The 18,743-nt window shown below is 44.3% G+C and overlaps 1 protein-coding gene across 1 annotated transcript in view; it reads right to left on the minus strand.

Annotated features, from left to right (window-relative positions):
- Window positions 1–3,159: 3,159 nt before the first annotated feature.
- LOC126484690 (UDP-glucosyltransferase 2-like) overlaps window positions 3,160–18,743 on the minus strand; it is a 151,876-nt gene continuing 136,292 nt past the window's right edge. The window contains exons 6-7 of the mRNA XM_050108285.1: window positions 4,844–5,063; window positions 3,160–3,448 (exon numbers count right to left, since the gene is read on the minus strand). Of these exons, the coding sequence (XP_049964242.1) occupies window positions 3,160–3,448; window positions 4,844–5,063 (509 nt within the window). The remainder of the gene's footprint in view (window positions 3,449–4,843; window positions 5,064–18,743) is intronic.

The raw sequence follows: 18,743 nt of genomic DNA on the forward strand, positions 1-18,743 counted from the left end.
AGACAGGGTTGTAGCCTCTCCCCGATGTTGTTCAATCTGTATATTGAGCAAGCAGTAAAGGAAACAAAAGAAAAATTCGGAGTGGGTATTAAAATTCAGGGAGAAGAAATAAAAACTTTGAGGTTCGCCAATGACATTATAATTCTGTCAGAGACAGCAAGGACTTGGAAGAGCAGTTGAACGGAATGGACAGTGTCTTGAAAGGAGGATGAACATCAACAAAAGCAAAACAAGGATAATGGAATGTAGTCTAATTAAGTCGGGTGATGCTGAGGGAATTAGATTAGGAAATGAGGCACTTAAAGTAGTAAAGGAGTTTTGCTATTTGGGGAGCAAAATAACTGATGATGGTCGAGGTAGAGAGGATATAAAATGTAGGCTGGCAATGGCAAGGAAAGCGTTTCTGAAGAAGAGAAATTTGATAACATCCAGTATTGATTTAAGTGTCAGGAAGTCATTTCTGAAAGTATTCGTATGGAGTGTAGCCATGTATGGAAGTGAAACGTGGACGATAAATAGTTTAGACAAGAAGAGAATAGAAGCTTTCGAAATGTGGTGCTACAGAAGAATGCTGAAGATTAGATGGGTAGATCACATAACTGATGAGGAAGTATTGAATAGGATTGGGGAGAAGAGAAGTTTGTGGCACAACTTGGCCAGAAGAAGGGATCGGTTGGTAGGACATGTTCTGAGGCATCAAGGGATTATCAATTTAGTACTGGAGGGCAGCGTGGAGGGTAAAAATCGTAGAGGGAGACCAAGAGATGAATACACTAAGCAGATTCAGAAGGATGTAGGTTGCAGTAGGTACTGGGAGATGAAAAAGCTTGCACAGGATAGAGTAGCATGGAGAGCTGCATCAAACCAGTCTCAGGACTGAAGACCACAACAACAACAACATACCGAAATATAGAACATAAAGCCCAAATTACACTGAAAGTAAAACAGTTATCAGAATGGTTCACTATTTCATTATACATTTTCTATGACTCCTGTTAAACAGCCTCAGCCATCTGAATGGCGTTGCATTGGAAGCCTGCGTGAAGCTGGATGGACGTATTGATGGATTGCTGTAAGTACTAGACATAACGTACTGATCGTTTGTCGCTGCTTTCAACAGTGGTGTCTGGAACGTTCTCGTACCCGTTGACCAGATTCTGGACGTTCGCGAAGTACAGACGCACGCAGAAGTGGCCAACTTGAGGCAATCTGGGGAAGAAATCCGGGCACGTGTTGAACCTGCTACGTCACCAGAGACCGTTTGGAGCCATCTGACTGTACCAGGACTAAGAAGACATGTGGCTCTGGCCACACTATCACTGATACCACGAACCGCAGTTACGTTGCCAAGGTCCCTATGCGGTGAAGGCGGCGGTCGTACCGGATGTGATCGGCGCTGGTGCGGTCCTAAATAACCGCACAGTGGAGGTACACTTCCTCGTCATTGACTGTACGTGACATTGGCTGATGCACCAAAACATTCGTGGTAGGAGCGACCTCTCTTGGTGATTTACACGCCCTCTGTCCTTTGGTCAGGTGTATGAGAGAACCTCTGCAGGTCGCGATGCAAATGGAGCCAGAACGTCGTACAGTCGCAAGGGCTGAGCTGACAACCAACCCGACGACTGCGTGTTGCAACGTGGCGTCCGCGCCGAACAGCTTTTGCGAGACACCAGATTTGCTATGGATACCACGATGTAGTTGCACTGTAAGTGACAACAACGTAACAACATTTCCATTTCGAAGACGTTCCGTTACCGAGTTTTAAATGTCCGTCATTTTCGCCTGTCCCTTCACCACAGCGTTTAACTACATTGCATCACGATATGATGTTCGTGTAAAACCTCCAAATGACGACCGGTATGCTGTGGGTCGAAAACTGGTTAATGGTACAACAAGTAGTATCTAAAACCCAAGAAAGCGACAGGTTGCATATTTATATCCAGAGAAATTGCCAATTTAAATCACAGTTGTAATTCGTCATCCACAATAGATGCGCAGAGAATAAATCATTTGTACAAAGCCTGTAAACAGGTTAATTTTACATCATTTCAATAAAAATCGTGCAAATCATTTTATGGAACATGTAATTCATGTAACTTTCATATCAGTGTCTCCTTATGGATAGGAAATCGAGAGACGTACAGAGAAATACATAGAGTCAAAATTTATTTTGAAGTTATTATAAATATCAAAATATACATTTTAACAACGCATTACGAAACAGTTATTTACAATAATTTGTATAAATAAACTTATGTGATATGAATAATTTATTTCATTGCGAGAATCAATACACAAAGAGCTTCGTTGCTTCACCAAAAAAGACGGCAGAGAAACATTTATAAAATAAATTACGTAATATAAATCCTCCCCTTCACAAGTTTATTTTCAAGAAAGAGGCCATAACGCTTCAATATCGACACTGCACTGTACAGTGAATTTAATCAGCTTAAGTATAAATACCTAAATACCTAAATTGACTCAGTCAATTGATCACTGACGCCACTGACCCACTCGCGACATGGTTGGTGGTTCATCTACACACAAGCGCGAATTGCGCATCCATGACAAGTAATCGATTTGGACTGGAAAGTCGCTCTTGTAAAACGGATTTAAGCTGGGCATTGACGTGCATTTTTACTCGAACGATGCTCACATTTCTGTATTTTACAAGAGTACCAAAACTTGTCAGTATAAATATTTTAGTATAAAAGAAGATCACGCACTGGATAGCAGAGGCATAGAGTTGTTTGTCAACAGGGACACACAAAAGAAAGAAAACTTGCTAGCTTTGAGAGTTATCCATTATTGGGCTGGAATACACACACATACACACACACACATGTCTATGTCTCTACACGGTGCCTGCTAAACTGAACATGTACGAGCATAGGCATGTTTATGCGTATGTGTGAAAGGTAGTGAGTGTTGGTGTACTTTAACTCACCAAAGGATACCTCCGAAAGCTAGCAACCTTTCTTCTTTTGTGTGTGTCTATCGACAACTCAGCACTTCTTCTTTTTTGAGTGGTCTCCGTTGATCCTACAGTATTTACGTTCTACAAGAACTCTCCTGCAACATCTAAAGCTTGCCGATAATTTATCGACCGTCAAAACCCTAGAGATAGTAATGCCTGTGACACCTGAGCAAATGTATTCACTCCTTCTTCGCTTTGAGATCGCTCTTCAGGAATCGCATCACGTACGCAAACACTTGCCGCACGAGGTAGTACAGCGCCAGGAGCGCCAGAGACGCCACTGCTGCGACGAAGGTGGTGACATCTAGGAGCAGGTACTGGTACCAGGCGAGGTCGAGCGCGGCAGACCTGAGGTGCGGTGCCCCCTGGTGCCTGATGACGTACTCCACCCAGTAGACTGCCTCCTCGAGCGGTGGCCGGGGCCTGTCCCTGAACAACACGGACAGCTGCCGAGCCCGCTCCCTGTACCTGCACAAAACCAAAATACCTCGATTATCAACTTATCCCCCTACAGTACGTGGGACGTTCAATAGGTAATGCACCGTGCTGTCGAACGTCTACGTTGAGCGTGCCGAGTTCAACGTGCTGCTGAACGCTCAGGAACGATGCGACTTGTGCATACGGTACGTGGGCCCCAACGTGGTGTACGCGATCACAACGCACTCTAGCGGCAGTTGTGTGTTGTTTAGTTCGTAAATCACACTACTCACAGGCGCGAGCAAAATTCCCACGTTAGCTTTATTAAAACGCACATTTCCTCCATTGTTCATATCCTAGTCACATTGTTCTATATGTAATATACACAAACAAAAACTTCAATATCGATGTACATGTTTTAAGACAAAATGGGATGTTCCATGTCCAATCAATAAGGACACAGGCTTATAAAAGTTCCATTACAAACAGTGCGACACAAATTTGCAATAGTTCTCTGCATAAGATAAACACTATTTTGTCCCTTCCTCATTCTAAAAACACCCTAAGGTCATTCTTACTTAATCACTGTTCCTACCCAGTTGTAGAATCTTTACAACATGTAAATTACGAAACTCAAAAGAAAAAGGAACAAAATATCTTTATACAAGTAGTGCAAGATGTCCTGTAGATTAAGCCAATCGAACAAACTCACTCCTTATATTTACATAACATCAAATACTGTAGTACTTACTTACACTTAACTAATAATAAAGCACCAGAACCTATTATTTACGCGAATATTGGGAAAAAAAGTTTAGACTTCTCGGGACGCGAACCATCATCACACCATATACTCAGTCCACAATCATCAACGCTACTCACTACGTTACAGTGACAACAATTCACTTGTTGCTAATGTTATCACTTGGTAAATGCTTTAATCATAGCTATGTTACTAACTGAAATTTAATTATAACAAATCCTACCAAGAACAGTGTGTTTTTGGTGGATCCTCAGTGTGTCGCTACCTTCAAATGACATCTCATAATAGGCAAGTTACAATAATTCTTTTGCAACGAATATGATGTCTCTCATTATTTTATTGCAACGAATCATGGAGTTAACAACGGGTTTTCGAGTGATTCTCAATTTTCTAGTGCTCAGAAACGACATATATACATATAGGCTTGAACTGAATGCCAATATGCGCCTCACAGCTCAAAGCTGAAGGGAGTTGTCGTGTGTGTGGCGTTGTGCGATCTGATTGGTCAACGCTCAGATTCACGCTCAGAATATCTGACATGCTAGATATCGCTCTGCAAATTCGGAAAGACTCCCGAACGTGCTATTCCACGCTATGACGTCAGAAACTCGGCACGCTCAGCGTTCGGGTGCACGGTCCGTGTGCCGACGGCTTTAAGGGTGACGCTCAGCGCCGTGCGTTACCTCGTGTCGTTGATCAGGACGTCGACGGCGCTCCGCAGCGTCTCGAACGTGAGGTCGTCGTAGTGCAGTCGGATGCCGTTGCCCGCCGCCGCCACCCTCTCCGCGTTCAGCTGCTGGTCGGCGAACAACGGAACGACGAGCAGCGGCACGCCGGCCGTTATCCCCTCCTGCGTCCCCATGAGCCCGCCGTGCATTATGAACAGCCGCACGTTTGGGTGATCTGCAAGTCAGGAAATCGCATTGGCACAGTTGAGACGGAAAAAAACGTGAGAGCTGGCTACATTTTACCATCAGAAACGTAAAGGCGCCGGGGAAGCAGCTCTGCCATTGAACTGTCTCTCTTAGGTTCGTTTCATGCTACAAGGCGCGTTTTTTAAGTAAGTACCGTCTCGAAATTTAAAAAATTTAAGATATCTCAATAATTTTATTTTTGCATGAAAGCCTGTACCTTAATCTACTTTTCTACATGATTTCCGTCAATATTGAGGCACTTATCATAACGTTGTACCAGTTTTTGAATACCCTCCCCATAGAAGTCTGTCGCCTGACTTGCTAACCCCTGCATCACCACTGTTTTGACTTCGTCATCGTCTTGAAGACGCTGACTGCCGAGGTGTTTCTTTAAGTGCAAGAGCAGGTGGTAGTCACTGGGCGCAAGATCGGGACTATACGGAGGATGATCTAGAGTTTCGCATCGGAAAGATGTGATGAGGTCTTTGGTCTGATTCGCCGCATGTGGACGGGCATTGTCTTTCAGCAAAACGATGCTCAACTTCCATGGACTGTTGCTTTGATTCTGGTGTGACGTATGCCACCCACGTTTCATCGCCCGTAACAATTTGGCTTAAGAAATCATCACCGTCGATGTGGTACCGCTCAAGGAAAGTCAATGCACTGTCTAAACGTTTGGTTTTGTACACATCCGTCAACATTTTCGGTACCCAACGTGCGGAAAATTTTCGGTAATGCAAGTGCTCGGTCACAATGCCATACAAAACACTACGAGAAACACTAGGAAAGTCATCCCGCAAGAAGGAAATCGTAAAGCGTCTGCTTTCTCTCACCTTATTGTCCACTTCCTGCACCAAACTTTCATTAAAGACCGAAGGATGCCCATTCCGTTGTTCATCATGAACATTTTTGCGGCCATCTTTAAATGCTCTCACACACTTTCTTACCATTCCGTCACTCATAATGTTTTCTCCGTAAATTGCACAGATCTCACGATGAATATCGATCGCTTTTAGGCCTTTAGCACTAAGAAATCTTATAACAGCCCCTGCTTCACAGTCGGTGGGACTCACGATTATCGGAGTGTGGTGTGCGTACTGTAAGACCTTCGGTACACACACCATCACATTAATTCACTTGTCGCTCTAACGAAGTAGGCGAGTGTCTGCAATATGTCTCGTGGTCTTATTGTGGCGTGTTTATCTTCTGCCATTAGGACAGAGGATAGAAACGCCACTTGCACGCTTAGAGTAGCAGGTTGACGATGACCAACTTTAAACAGAACTTGATTAATTTTCCCACACATTTATTAAAATAATAATAAGCATAAAAATTACTTAACTTGGTTCTGGATGCTGTTTACAACTGACAATCTGAAGTTCCTTTGGTCTTGGTACGTTAATCTTACATATCTCTGATACTTGGCAAAGTGTCTATTCATTTATCTTCATGGCTATGTACAGGAATATGATAAACTTATTAGCCGCAGACTGAAACTTGACTATAGACTCGTACAGAGTAATGCAGACTCATACAGACCGGTGCAGACAAATGCAGACTGACTAATCGGAGGTCTGTACACGCGTTCAGGTATCACTGCGTGAGTGTGATCCGCGAGGAGAAAAGGTTCTACGTTAGCAGCAATCTTATTGGCTACGTTACATGTTAATACGCGGATCGGCGGAAGCAGAATTTGGTCCGTCTCTAAGGCAGCGCCATCTCGTAGTGCGGAGACGGACGAGCGCTGCGCCTGCGCTGTTGTGCTTAGCGAGGCGCACTCTAGTGGGAATGTTGTGTACACGCTGACTACACGGAACTATGTACACAACACGGAGGCATCTTAAACTCTCAGTAAACAACGTAAACAAGGAAGAATCAGACTATAATGGCGTCAGTGCGTAGATTAAGGTACAGGCTCTCATGTAAAAATAAAATTATTGAGATATCTTAGAACGTCTTTTTTCAATTTCAAAACGGTAGTTACTTAAAAAAACACGCCTCATATTTAACTTGTACGGGATGTGGCACTTAAACCAGACAAATTTCAGTTTGAATTTCCCGTCATATCTAGTTTCGCCAGAGGTCGCAGTTGGTGTTCTTGAAACTTCTAGTAAACAGCCAGAACCTCAAAATGGCCGAGATGTTAAGGACAAGTGCAGAGTACAACCGAAGAGCCGCTGGGCGCGCACTGAAATAATTCGATTCTTCGGGTACGCAAGATCAACTGTTTACGATATTGTGACCAAGTGCAATGCTTCGGAGAAGTCTGGGGAAGCTTCTGCTAACCCAGTGAGGAAACTTAATTTGAGGAAACGAGTGTCACGAACTGCGGCAGCAATTGAAAAGGCCCAGGCGCTGATTTCGGAGGACCCGGGGCAATTGTCGAGCAAACTTACGTCAGTATTGAACGTCAGCGAGCGAACAATGCGTCGGATGGCAGAGGAGGACCTCATACGAGCCATTTAGTCCAAAACTGGCTCTCTGATAACAATGACATGGTGTGGTCAAAGGAACTCTGGCCCCTGAATAGTCCAGATTTGAACCCCTTCGACTACTGTGTTTGGAGCTTAGTCGAAAGAGTTACCAATAAGGTGAGGTACCCTAATGTTGCACCTCTATCGAAGCAGCAATCGCGAATACGGATAGCGCTTTTCTAAAGAGTGCGCGCGATCGATTCAGGACTAAGATTGGTAGCGGTCATTGCGCCTGAAGCGGATTACATTGACTAATGTTACTGTTGAAAGTTACCACTACTTATCTGTAAAAGTAATTTCATTTTCATTTGTATTTTGTTTTAATAAATTTGTTTTTTAAAAAAAGTCTCATTTGTCCATCCGGCCGGGGTGGCAGGGCGGTTCTAGGCGCTACAGTCTGGAACCGCGCGACTGCTATGGTCGCAGGTTCGAATCCTGTCTCGGGCATGTATGTGTGTGCTGTCCTTAGGTTAGTTAGGTTTAAGTAGTTCTAAGTTCTAGGGGACTGATGACCTCAGAAGTTAAGTCCCATAGTTTGGCTCAAATGGCTCTGAGCACTATGGGACTTAACTTCTAAGGTCATCAGTCCCCTAGAACTTAGAACTACTTAAACCTAACTAACCTAAGGACATCACACACATCCATGCCCGAGGCAGCATTCGAACCTGCGGCCGTAGCGGTCACGCGGTTCCAAACTGAAGCGCTTAGAACCGCTCGCCCACACTGGCCGGCCCAAGTCCCATAGTGCTCAGAGCCATTTCAACCATTTCCCCAGATTTAAGAGTCGCACTCTGTATTTCGTGCTGTTCACACTCAATCGTTTGTGATTCAGTTTTGTTCTTCGCGTTTGTCCTCATTCAGCGGTAAAGAGCTACGTTAAAGTGGCGATTTTTCCAGTAAGCACTCCATCCTATGTACACTGATGAGCCAAAACATTATGCTTGTTTGTCCGTCTTTGGAATGAAATACATCACTGATACTCCGTGCTAGGGATCTGACAGTATGTTGATAGGTTTGTGGAGGTATGTAGCATTACATGTTACGCACAGGCCATCTAATTCACGTAAATAAAGGGCCGCTGATACGCGTACGCGGTAATGGCGCCCGATTGCGATTCAGATGGGTTCTATAGGATTTGCATCAGCCGAATTTGGTCGCCAAGACATCAATATTAGTTAGCTATAATGTTCCTCAAACCGCTGTACCTTGGTTATGGCTGCGAGACACAGAGAATTATACTGCTGAAAGATGACATCGCATAAATTTTCTTCTACATCTACATTTATACTCCGCAAGCCACCCAACGGTGTGTGGCGGAGGGCACTTTACGTGCCACTGTCATTACCTTTCTTTCCCGTTCCAGTCGCGTATGGTTCGCGGGAAGAACGACCGCCGGAAAGTCTCCGTGCGCGCTCGAATCTCTCTAATTTTACATTCGTGATCTCCTAGGGAGGTATAAGTAGGGGGAAGCAATATATTCGATACCTCATCCAGAAACGCACCCTCTCGAAACCTGGACAGCAAGCTACACCGCGATGCAGAGCGCCTCTCTTGCAGAGTCTGCCACTTGAGTTTGCTAAACATCTCCGTAACGCTATCACGCTTACCAAATAACCCCGTGACGAAACGCTCCGCTCTTCTTTGGATCTCCTCTGTCAACCCCACCTGGTACGGATCCCAAACTGATGAGCAATACTCAAGTATAGGTGGAACGAGTGTTTTGTAAGCCACCTCCTTTGTTGATGGACTACATTTTCTAAGGACTCTCCCAATGAATCTCAACCTGGCACCGGCCTTACCAACAATTAATTTTATATGATCATTCCACTTCAAATCGTTCCGTACGCATACTCCCAGATATTTTAAAGAAGTAACTGCTACCAGTGTTTGTTCCGCTATCATATAAGCATACAATAAAGGATCCTTCTTTCTATGTATTCGCATTTGTTTATGTTAAGGGTCAGTTGCCACGCCCTGCACGAAATGCCTATCCGCTGCAGATCTTCCTGCATTTCGCTGCAATTTTGTAATGCTGCAACTTTTCTGTATACTACAGCATCATCTGCGAAAAACCGCATGGAACTTCCGACACTATCTACTAGGTCATTTATATATATTGTGAAAAGCAATGGTCGCATAAAACTCCCCTGTGGCTCGCCAGAGGTTACTTTAACGTCTGTAGACGTCTCTCCATTGAGAACAACATGCTGTGTTCTGTATGTTAAAATCTCTTCAATCCAGCCACAAAGCTGGTCTGATATTCCGTAGGCTCTTACTTTGTTTATCAGGCGACAGTGCGGAATTGTATCGAACGCCTTCCGGAAGTCAAGGAAAATGGCATCTACCTGGGAGCCTGTATCTAATATTTTCTGGGTCTCATGAACAAATAAAGCGAGTTGGGTCTCACACGATCGCTGTTTCCGGTGGCAGGTGGTTTACAGCTGTGTCCCATGCAAGCGCAGGAGAATGTTTCCGAAGCACAACACTGCTCCCAACAGTCCGTGGCGAGCTGCACGTTTCGAGCCCTTCACCTCGATGGAGACGACCATCGACCTAGCGTAGCAGAAAAGTGATTCACCCAAAGAGCCGAAACGTTTCCATTGATCGACGGTCGAATCCCGATGATCCCGTCCCCACTGCAGTCGTTAACTGACGATGTCATTGGATCAACATGTGAACACAGAGGTGTAGTCAGCTGCGAATCTCCACGTTCAACAATGTACGATGAACGGTGTCTTCCGAAACACTTGTGCGTGCACCAGCATTGTGCTCTTTCAGTAGAGATGCCACAGATCTGTATCTATTGTAGTTTACAGAGCAGACAGCCTCCGAACCCCACGTTCTGTGAAGAGTCGTGGACGTCCAACCATTTACTGGTTAGTGGTTGTTTCACTGTCCTACCTTTCTACGTGGATACTCACGACAGTACCACGCGAACGTTCGAGCAGCTTCGGCGTTTTCGAGATACTCGTTCACAGGCTCTGCGTGACAATAATCTTTGTCGAAGTCGCTTATCTCAATGGATTTCCGCATTTGCAGCCCATATCTTCGCTAGAGTGATCCTCCGTCCGTGTCCGCTCCACTTACCTACTTCTGTTACCGCGCCACCTGCCCGCAATGCCATCAGGCGTCATCCAACATCACACTGTATATTACCTACATTTCGTGCTTCCAAAATTTCTTTCTCTCTTTATCCTCTGAATCAATGAGTGAATGCTGAATTTGTCTTTTATATGGCACCAATACATCTGGCCGTCTGCTGTGGTAGTAAACGCGTAGCCAATGCAGCTTTCTCAGTCAAGGCAAATATATTTGTACCCTTCCAGTGGTCATTCGACAGTTATGAAGTTGGTGGCGCAAAGGACCCCTCTGGTCTCTTGTGGTTACCTAGTCGAAGTTCGTTACAGGTAGTGCGTGCTCCCGTCATTCCGGAGTGATCCTTTGTTGAGTGAAGATGGTAGTTTTAAGAGCGACTTGGCGCTGGTGAGCATGTTTAGGTGTGGCGGCGTGTAGCTATTTTAACTGACGTATGGGTTTGATTTGCTATTTCAGTTTCAAGTTCCGTAGTAAAATTCTCATATTTTGTCAGAGTTAAGCCACGGGTCGGGTGATGCTAAGGGAATTAGATTAGGAAATGAGACACTTAAAGTAGTAAAGGAGTTTTGCTATTTGGGGAGCAAAATAACTGATGATGGTCGAAGTAGAGAGGATATAAAATGTAGACTGGCAATGACAAGGAAAGCGTTTCTGAAGAAGAGAAATTTGTTAACATCGAGCATAGAGTTAAGTGTCAGGAAGTCGTTCCTGAAATTATTTGTATGGAGAGTGGCCATGTATGGAAGTGAAACATGGACGATAAATAGTTTGGACAAGAAGAGAATAGAAGCTTTCGAAATGTGGTGCTACAGAAGAATGCTGAAGATTAGATGGGTAGATCACATAAATAATGAGGAAGTATTGAATAGAATTGGGGAGAAGAGGACTTTGTGGCACATCTTGACAAGAAGAAGGAACCGGTTGGTAGGACATGTTTGAGGCATCAAGGGTTACAAATTTAGCATTGGAGGGCAGCGTGGAGGGTAAAAATCGTAGAGGGAGACCAAGAGATGACTACACTAAGCAGATTCAGAAGGATGTAGGTTGCAGTAGGTACTGGGAGATGAAGAAGCTTGCACAGGATAGAGTAGCATGGAGAGCTGCATCAAACCAGTCTCAGGACTGAAGACCACAACAACATAGTTTCCATATTAAAGCTTTTCTGCTCCTTGCTTTTTGTATCCAGAACATGCGGTTGACGGATTCGTTACTCGAGCATAGGTTAAAAGTTTTCTTTTGATTGAAATGTATGTGTGAACATATGTCGTGTGTATGCTTTATTTCTTCTGCTTTTCATTTCGTTTCAGTTTTAAGATTGTGTAGCTTTGATCTTACCACCTGGTGGTAATTTCACTGTGTGCAGTCAGTGTCTTAGGAATTTTGCTTTGTTGAATGTTCACAGCATTTGCTGGTGTTTCAGGCCAGCGTGCATTAGTTTCATGTGGAAGATGATGCAGATAAATTTCTTTGTCGAAAAGTCTTCCACAGTATTCATATTCACAATAATTCAATCCTAGGGACAGGGATGAACCTCCGAGCCTTTGACTTCTTGCGATGGGCAAAATTCTTTTTGTTTCTGTTCTTTTCATTCGTCACCACAATATACTGCAACGCTCAGTATAACAATAATATAAGTGAGTTAAATAATTTAATTACAGACAACGACAAATCAGTTGAAAATTATTTTGTGAATTTTTAATCTGATGCTTTATTTCAATAAACTGTGTAAAACTGTGATGACTGTTTCTCAAAGAACCCCCCCCCCCTCCCCTTTCTAATACATCCAGTTTGGCGTTTCTCAAGTTCAAGACTTTTTTCTGATCATAGCTTTTTTTTAGTCAGTGATTTTATCTCCTCGCGACGGCGGCGGAGACAGCTATCGAAAGCTCGTGTGTTTTATTCGAAATTATGTGGCCTGTAAACCGAGAAGATTTTATTGAAGCATGCCACCACTAAAGACTCCGAGGACACATGAGCCAACCTTAATCTCGTCCGTGACTTCTGTCCAGCACCGCCACCAGCTGGGGAGTGGTTCCATGCTCTGTTCTCGGGACACTCTGCTTACCGAATGTGTCCACACTCACTAGTCCGCAAACCTCGCCATGAAAAGACAGCGAAGTGGTTCAGCAGAAATTCACGCTCACACCCGGAATCAGACTACGGAGTTTATGAATCTTGTGTACTGCTATAAGAACGTTGATTGATCATGAGGGATCACCTATTCCCAACTTTAGAAGTACACAACGAAAACATCAACTGCTCTGACAGGCCACATGACTTCTACACCCCTCGAGGGCTAGCGAGCGACTGCTCGATTTCGCGGCCTCAAAAAACGCTCTACAAAATTATTTAACTTATAGGCCTTTCAGTTAACCGTAATCAGGGGAGGAATGTAGATATGACCACTTCCTGTTAATTTTACAGCGGTTCTGCAAAGGCGGCACTTCCCGGCAGGACTTTAAGAAGTTTCGTGCAATGTTTGTCACCAAAAATCAATCGTCATGGGGAAATTGCTTGCGCTTAAAATCCGTCTGGTTGACTCCGACCAAAACCCATTTAGGAGGATTACGGAAAGATCGGTCTATTATCTTAAGGCCGAACGAAAAGCCCCCTTCCCTCTGCAGCCAGAAAAAAGGCAGAGGCTACAACAACAGCGAATAAGGCTAGCACACATGCGGGGCGCAGCAAATCAAAAAATGTTCAAATGTGTGTGAAATCTTATGGGACTTAACTGCTAAGGTCATCAGTCCCTAAGCTTACACACCTAAATTATCCCAAGGACAAACACACATACCCATGCCCGAGGGAGGACTCGAACCTCCGCCGGGACCAGCCGCACAGTCCATGACTGCAGCGCCCAAGGCCGCTCGGCTAATCCCACGCGGCGAGCAGCAAATGATATGTTACACTTTTTACAGTATAAAAGGAAAGATAGGATACCTATCTCCCAGCATATAGTCCAGTTTAAGGCTTTAGTAACTGTGAAGACTTTAAGCACACAAGAGACAGAATTCTGTGATAGTACTGTTTATTGCCGCGCTTTAAGCGTGAAAAGACCTCTTTATCTGACGAAGTACTTCATTAACACAGAGATTGCCAGAAGATTTAACCGAGGAAACTGTCAACTTCCAGATGCATTTAATCCAGATGCGGCAGTGGCGTTCTTATCTTCTACGCCAGACCGGCAACGCCGAGATGACCATCATTTGGGATATGTCGAGCAATAATACCTCACGTGGAGTATAAAGCAGCGAAACGAATAAGATTACAAACAACTGCAAACGAGAATCGGTTGCTCTAGAAAGCATTACATCAGATGATGGCGGCATGGCTGTCGAAACTGGTCATTCAATATGTAAGTAGGTAGTTTAGGTTCTTATGTTGGTAACGCCACGTAGTGCTCTGCATGAAAATCGCTGACTGCGCTGTGTTGGGCAGTTGGATGTGAACAGCGCGTAGCGTTGGGCAGTTGGAGGTAAGCCGCCAGCAGCGGTGGATATGGAGAGAGAGAGAGAGAGAGAGAGAGAGAGAGAGAGAGAGAGAGAGAGAGAGAGAGAGAGATGCCAGAGTTTTGAGAAGTTACTTTAAGCGGACGATGTGGACATGTGTCCGCCAGAAAAAGGAAATTTGTAAAGATGGATGTCATGAATTGATAGATATATGATGACTTTTGAACATTATTAAGGTAAATACATTGTTTCTTGCCGCGCGGGATTAGCCGAGCGATCTGGCGCTGCAGGCATGGACTGTGCGGCTGGTCCCAGCAGAGGTCCGAGTCCTCCCTCGGGCATTGGTGTGTGTGTTTGTCCTTATGATAATTTAGGTTAAGTAGCGTGTAAGCTTAGGGACTGGTGACCTTAGCAGTTAAGTCCCATAAGATTCCATACACACATTGTTTCTTCTCTGTCAAAATCTTTCATTTGCTAACTATGCCTATCAGTAGTTAGTGCCTTCATTAGTTCGAATCTTTTGTTTAGCTGGCAGTATTGGCGCTCGCTGTATAGCAGTAGTTCGATTAACGAAGATTTTTGTGAGGTAAGTGATTCATGAAAGGTATAGGTTACTGTTAGTCAGGGCCATTCTTTTGTAGGGATTATTGAAAGATTGCGTTGCGCTAAAATATTGTGTGTCAGTTTAGTGATGTTCAGAATAAGTAGAGAGAAAACTGTTAGAGGACGTTGAGTTTTGCTCAGCTGTTTCTGTATCAAATAATGTAAGAGATTTCTCAGCACTGTCATTCCTAATTTTTCTAAGGGGAAGTTTCAAATAAAATGCTTTTTTAGCGAGCTTGGCTTGCAAATTTTTCTTCAGTGTCACACACTGCAGATCGTCCCCGCACTGACCTTGCCAGGAATATATAAACTGCTTTAACGTTGGTAGTTACCGCAGAGGGAAGAAAGCCACCGCCTCTTTATTATTCAGAAGCGTGAAAATTTGACCAACGGAAATTTTCGCAGGGCATTAGTCATTCGTTGCCAAAAATGACTGGATGACAATACAATTATCTATGCTACTGCTGATATTATTTTTATGGGCATTACGTCGTGGTTCAAGGCATAATTCTTTGCTTTATGTTTTGTCTTCCCTTGCTGGAGACATCATTAGAGGCTTTCCCAGTAAGCCGAAATGTTTATACACTAATCACCTACACAATAGAGCATATGTTCACCTTTTGCACAAATAACAGCGGCGACGCGCCGTGGCCTGGAAGCTATGAGACCTTGGTAGGTCTCTGGAGGTAGCTGTCTCAACATCAGCTTACACGAGTCACCTAATTGCCGTAAATTGCGAGGAGGGGGCGATGAGTTCTGACGCCACATTCAATCACATCCAAGATGTGTTTGACCGAGTACAGATCTGGAGAGTTCTGAGGGCCAGCACACCAACTGGAACTCGCCACTGTGTTCCTCGAACCACTCCATCACACACCTGGCATTGTGATGTGGCACATTATCTTGTTGGAAAATGCCGTTGATGTCGGGAAACGTGATCGACATGAAGCCAGCGTACGATACTCCTTGGCTGTCGTGGTGCCTTGCACGAGCTCCGTTGGACCGATGGATACCCACGTGAATGTTTCCCACAGCATAATGGAGCTTCCGCCAGCTTGTCTCCATCCCTTAGTATAGGTGTCAAGGAGCTGTTCCCCTGGAAGACGATGGATTCGCGCACTCCCATCGGCATGATGAAGAAGGTATCGGGATTCATCAGACCGTGCAATGATCTGCCACTCCGGCAAAGTCCAGTGCCGATGACCACGTGCGCATTTCAATCGTGATTTGCCGATATCGTGATGTTAACACTGGCACAAGCATGGGTCGTCGGCTGCCGAGGGCCGTCGTTAGGAGTGTTCGGTGCGTTTTATGTTCAGACACACCTGTACTCTTCCCAGCTCTAAAGTCTGATATTAACTGCGCCACAGTTCGACGCCTGTCTTGTTTACCAGTCTGACCAGCGCACGACGTACATCTGTAATGAGCGGAGGCCGCCCATCCTCAAGACTTCTGGATGTGATTTTTCTTTGGTTTCGCCACATGGTGAAGACACCACAGCATTCCTCGAACACACGACAAGTTGTACAGTTTTCGAAATGGTCGTAGGGAGCCTCCGGGCCATCAAAACGTACCCTCGGTCAAACTCAGACAGATTGCACGCCTTCCCTATTTCTGGACAACGCGCTCATTGATACTAGATGCACTGTGCGTGTGTCCGACTAGCAGTCATGCTTCGCCAGGTGACACTGCTGTCGCCTGTGGTAGGTCGATGGTCATTATGTTCTGGCTGATCACTTCATGTATCCATGCAAGGGTCGGTTCATGATGTTATCAGGCCGCTGCCTAAGATTGAACAGGTGCGCCGACGTATGTTAGGGAGCCTGCAGCGAAGAAGAGTTGGCACTGTCTTGTTTATTTAGCACTATGGCCCACAACATGTATAATTTCAATACTATTTCGTTTCTATTGCTTTTCAGTTAAAAAAATGTCTTGTGACGAGGGCCTCCCGTCGGGTAGACCGCACGCCTGGTGCAAGTCTTTCGATTTGACGCCACTTCGGCGACTTGCGCGTCGATGAGGATGAAATGATGATGATTTCTATGGCCTCTTTGTACATCCTAGCGTAGATATTATTAGATCCCGCTCTAAACACAGAGTCAGAGAAACGAATTTAGTCGTTCTCCGATCCCAGTGCATCTTCTACTGCTGATTTATCCGCCACTCTAAAACTCTGTTTACCTTTCTGCAGCTCGAGCATATTATTGTTGTGGTCTTCAGTCCTGAGACTAGTTTGATGCAGCTCTCCATGCTACTCCATCCTGTGCAAGCTGCTTCATCTCCTAGTACCTACTGCAGCCTGCATCCTTCTGAATCTGCTTAGTGTATTCATCTCTTGGTCTCCCTCTACGATTTTTACCCTCCACGCTGCCCCCAATACTAAATTGGTGATCCCTTGATGCCTCAGAACACGCCCTACCAACCAATCCCTTATTTTAGTCAAGTTGTGCCACAAACTCCTCTTCTCCCCAATTCTATTCAATACCTCCTCATTAGTTATGTGATCTACCCATCTAATCTTCAGCATTCTTCTTTAGCACCACATTTCGAAAGCTTCTATTCTCTTCTTGTCTAAACTATTTATCGTCCATGTTTCACTTCCACACATGGCTATACTCCATACAAATATTGTCAGAAACGACTTCCTCACACTTAAATCTATACTCGATGTTAACAAATATCTCTTCTTCAGAAACGCTTTCCTTGCCATTGCCAGTCTAAATTTTATATCTTCTCTACTTCGACCATCATCAATTATTTTGCTCCCCAAATAGCAAAACTCCTTTACTACTTTAAGTGTCTCATTCCTTAATCCAGTTCCCTCAGCATAACACGAGTTAACAAGGCTACATTCCATTATCGTCGTTTTGTTTTTGTTGATGTTCATCTTATATCCTCCTTTCAAGACACTATCCATTCCGTTCAACTTCTCTTCCAAGTCCTTTGCTGTCTCTGACAGAATTACATCATCGGCGAACCTTTAAGTTTTCATTTTTTCTCCATGGATTTTAATACCTACGCCGAATTTTTCTTTTGTTTCCTTTATTGCTTGCTCAATATACAGATTGAATAACATCGGGGATAGGCTACAACCCTGTCTCACTCCCTTCCCAAACATTGCTTCTCTTTCATGTCCCTCGACTCTTATAACTGCCATCTGGTTTCTGTACAAATTGTAAATAGCCTTTCGCTCCCTGTATTTTACCCCAGCCACCTTCAAAATTTGAAAGAGAGTATTCCAGTCAACACTGTCAAAAGCCTTCTCTAAGTCTACAAATGCTAGAAACGAAAGTTTGCCTTTTCTCAATCTAGCTACTAAGATAAGTCGTAAGGTCAGTATTGCCTCACGTGTTCCAATATTTCTACGGAAACCAAAGTGATCTTCCCCGAGGTCGGCTTCTACCAGTTTTTCCATTCGTCTGTAAAGAATTCGCGTTAGTATTTTGCAGCCGTGACTTATTAAACTGATAGTTCGCTAATTTTCACATCTGTCAACACCTGCTTTGTTTGGAATTGGAATTATTTTATTCTTCTTGAAGTCTGAGGGTATTTCGCCTGTCTCATACAATTTGCTCACCAGATGGTACTTTTGTCAGGACTGGCTCTCCCAAGGCTGTCAGTAGTTCTAATGGAATGTTGTTTACTCCCGGGACCTTTTTTCGACTTAGGTCTTTCAGTGCTCTGTCAAACTCTTCACGCAGTATCATACCTCCCATTTCATCTTCATCTACATCCTCTTCCATTTCCATAATATTACCCTCAAGTACCTCGCCTCTGTGTAGACCCTCTATATACTCCTTTCACCTTTCTGCTTTCCCTTCTTTGCTTAGAACTGGGTTTCCATCTGAGCTCTTGATATTCATACAAGTGGTTCTCTTTTCTCCGAGAGTATCATGAATTTTCCTGTAGGCAGTATCTATCTTACCCCTACGAGCGATAAGCCTCTACATACTTACATTTGTCCTCTAGCCATGCCTGCTTAGCCATTTTGCACTTCCTGTGGATCTCATTTTTGAGACGTTTGTATTAGTTTTGGCTGCTTCATTT

The sequence above is a fragment of the Schistocerca serialis genome, chromosome 6 (genome assembly GCF_023864345.2).
Source record: "Schistocerca serialis cubense isolate TAMUIC-IGC-003099 chromosome 6, iqSchSeri2.2, whole genome shotgun sequence".
Lineage (NCBI taxonomy): Eukaryota > Metazoa > Arthropoda > Insecta > Orthoptera > Acrididae > Schistocerca > Schistocerca serialis.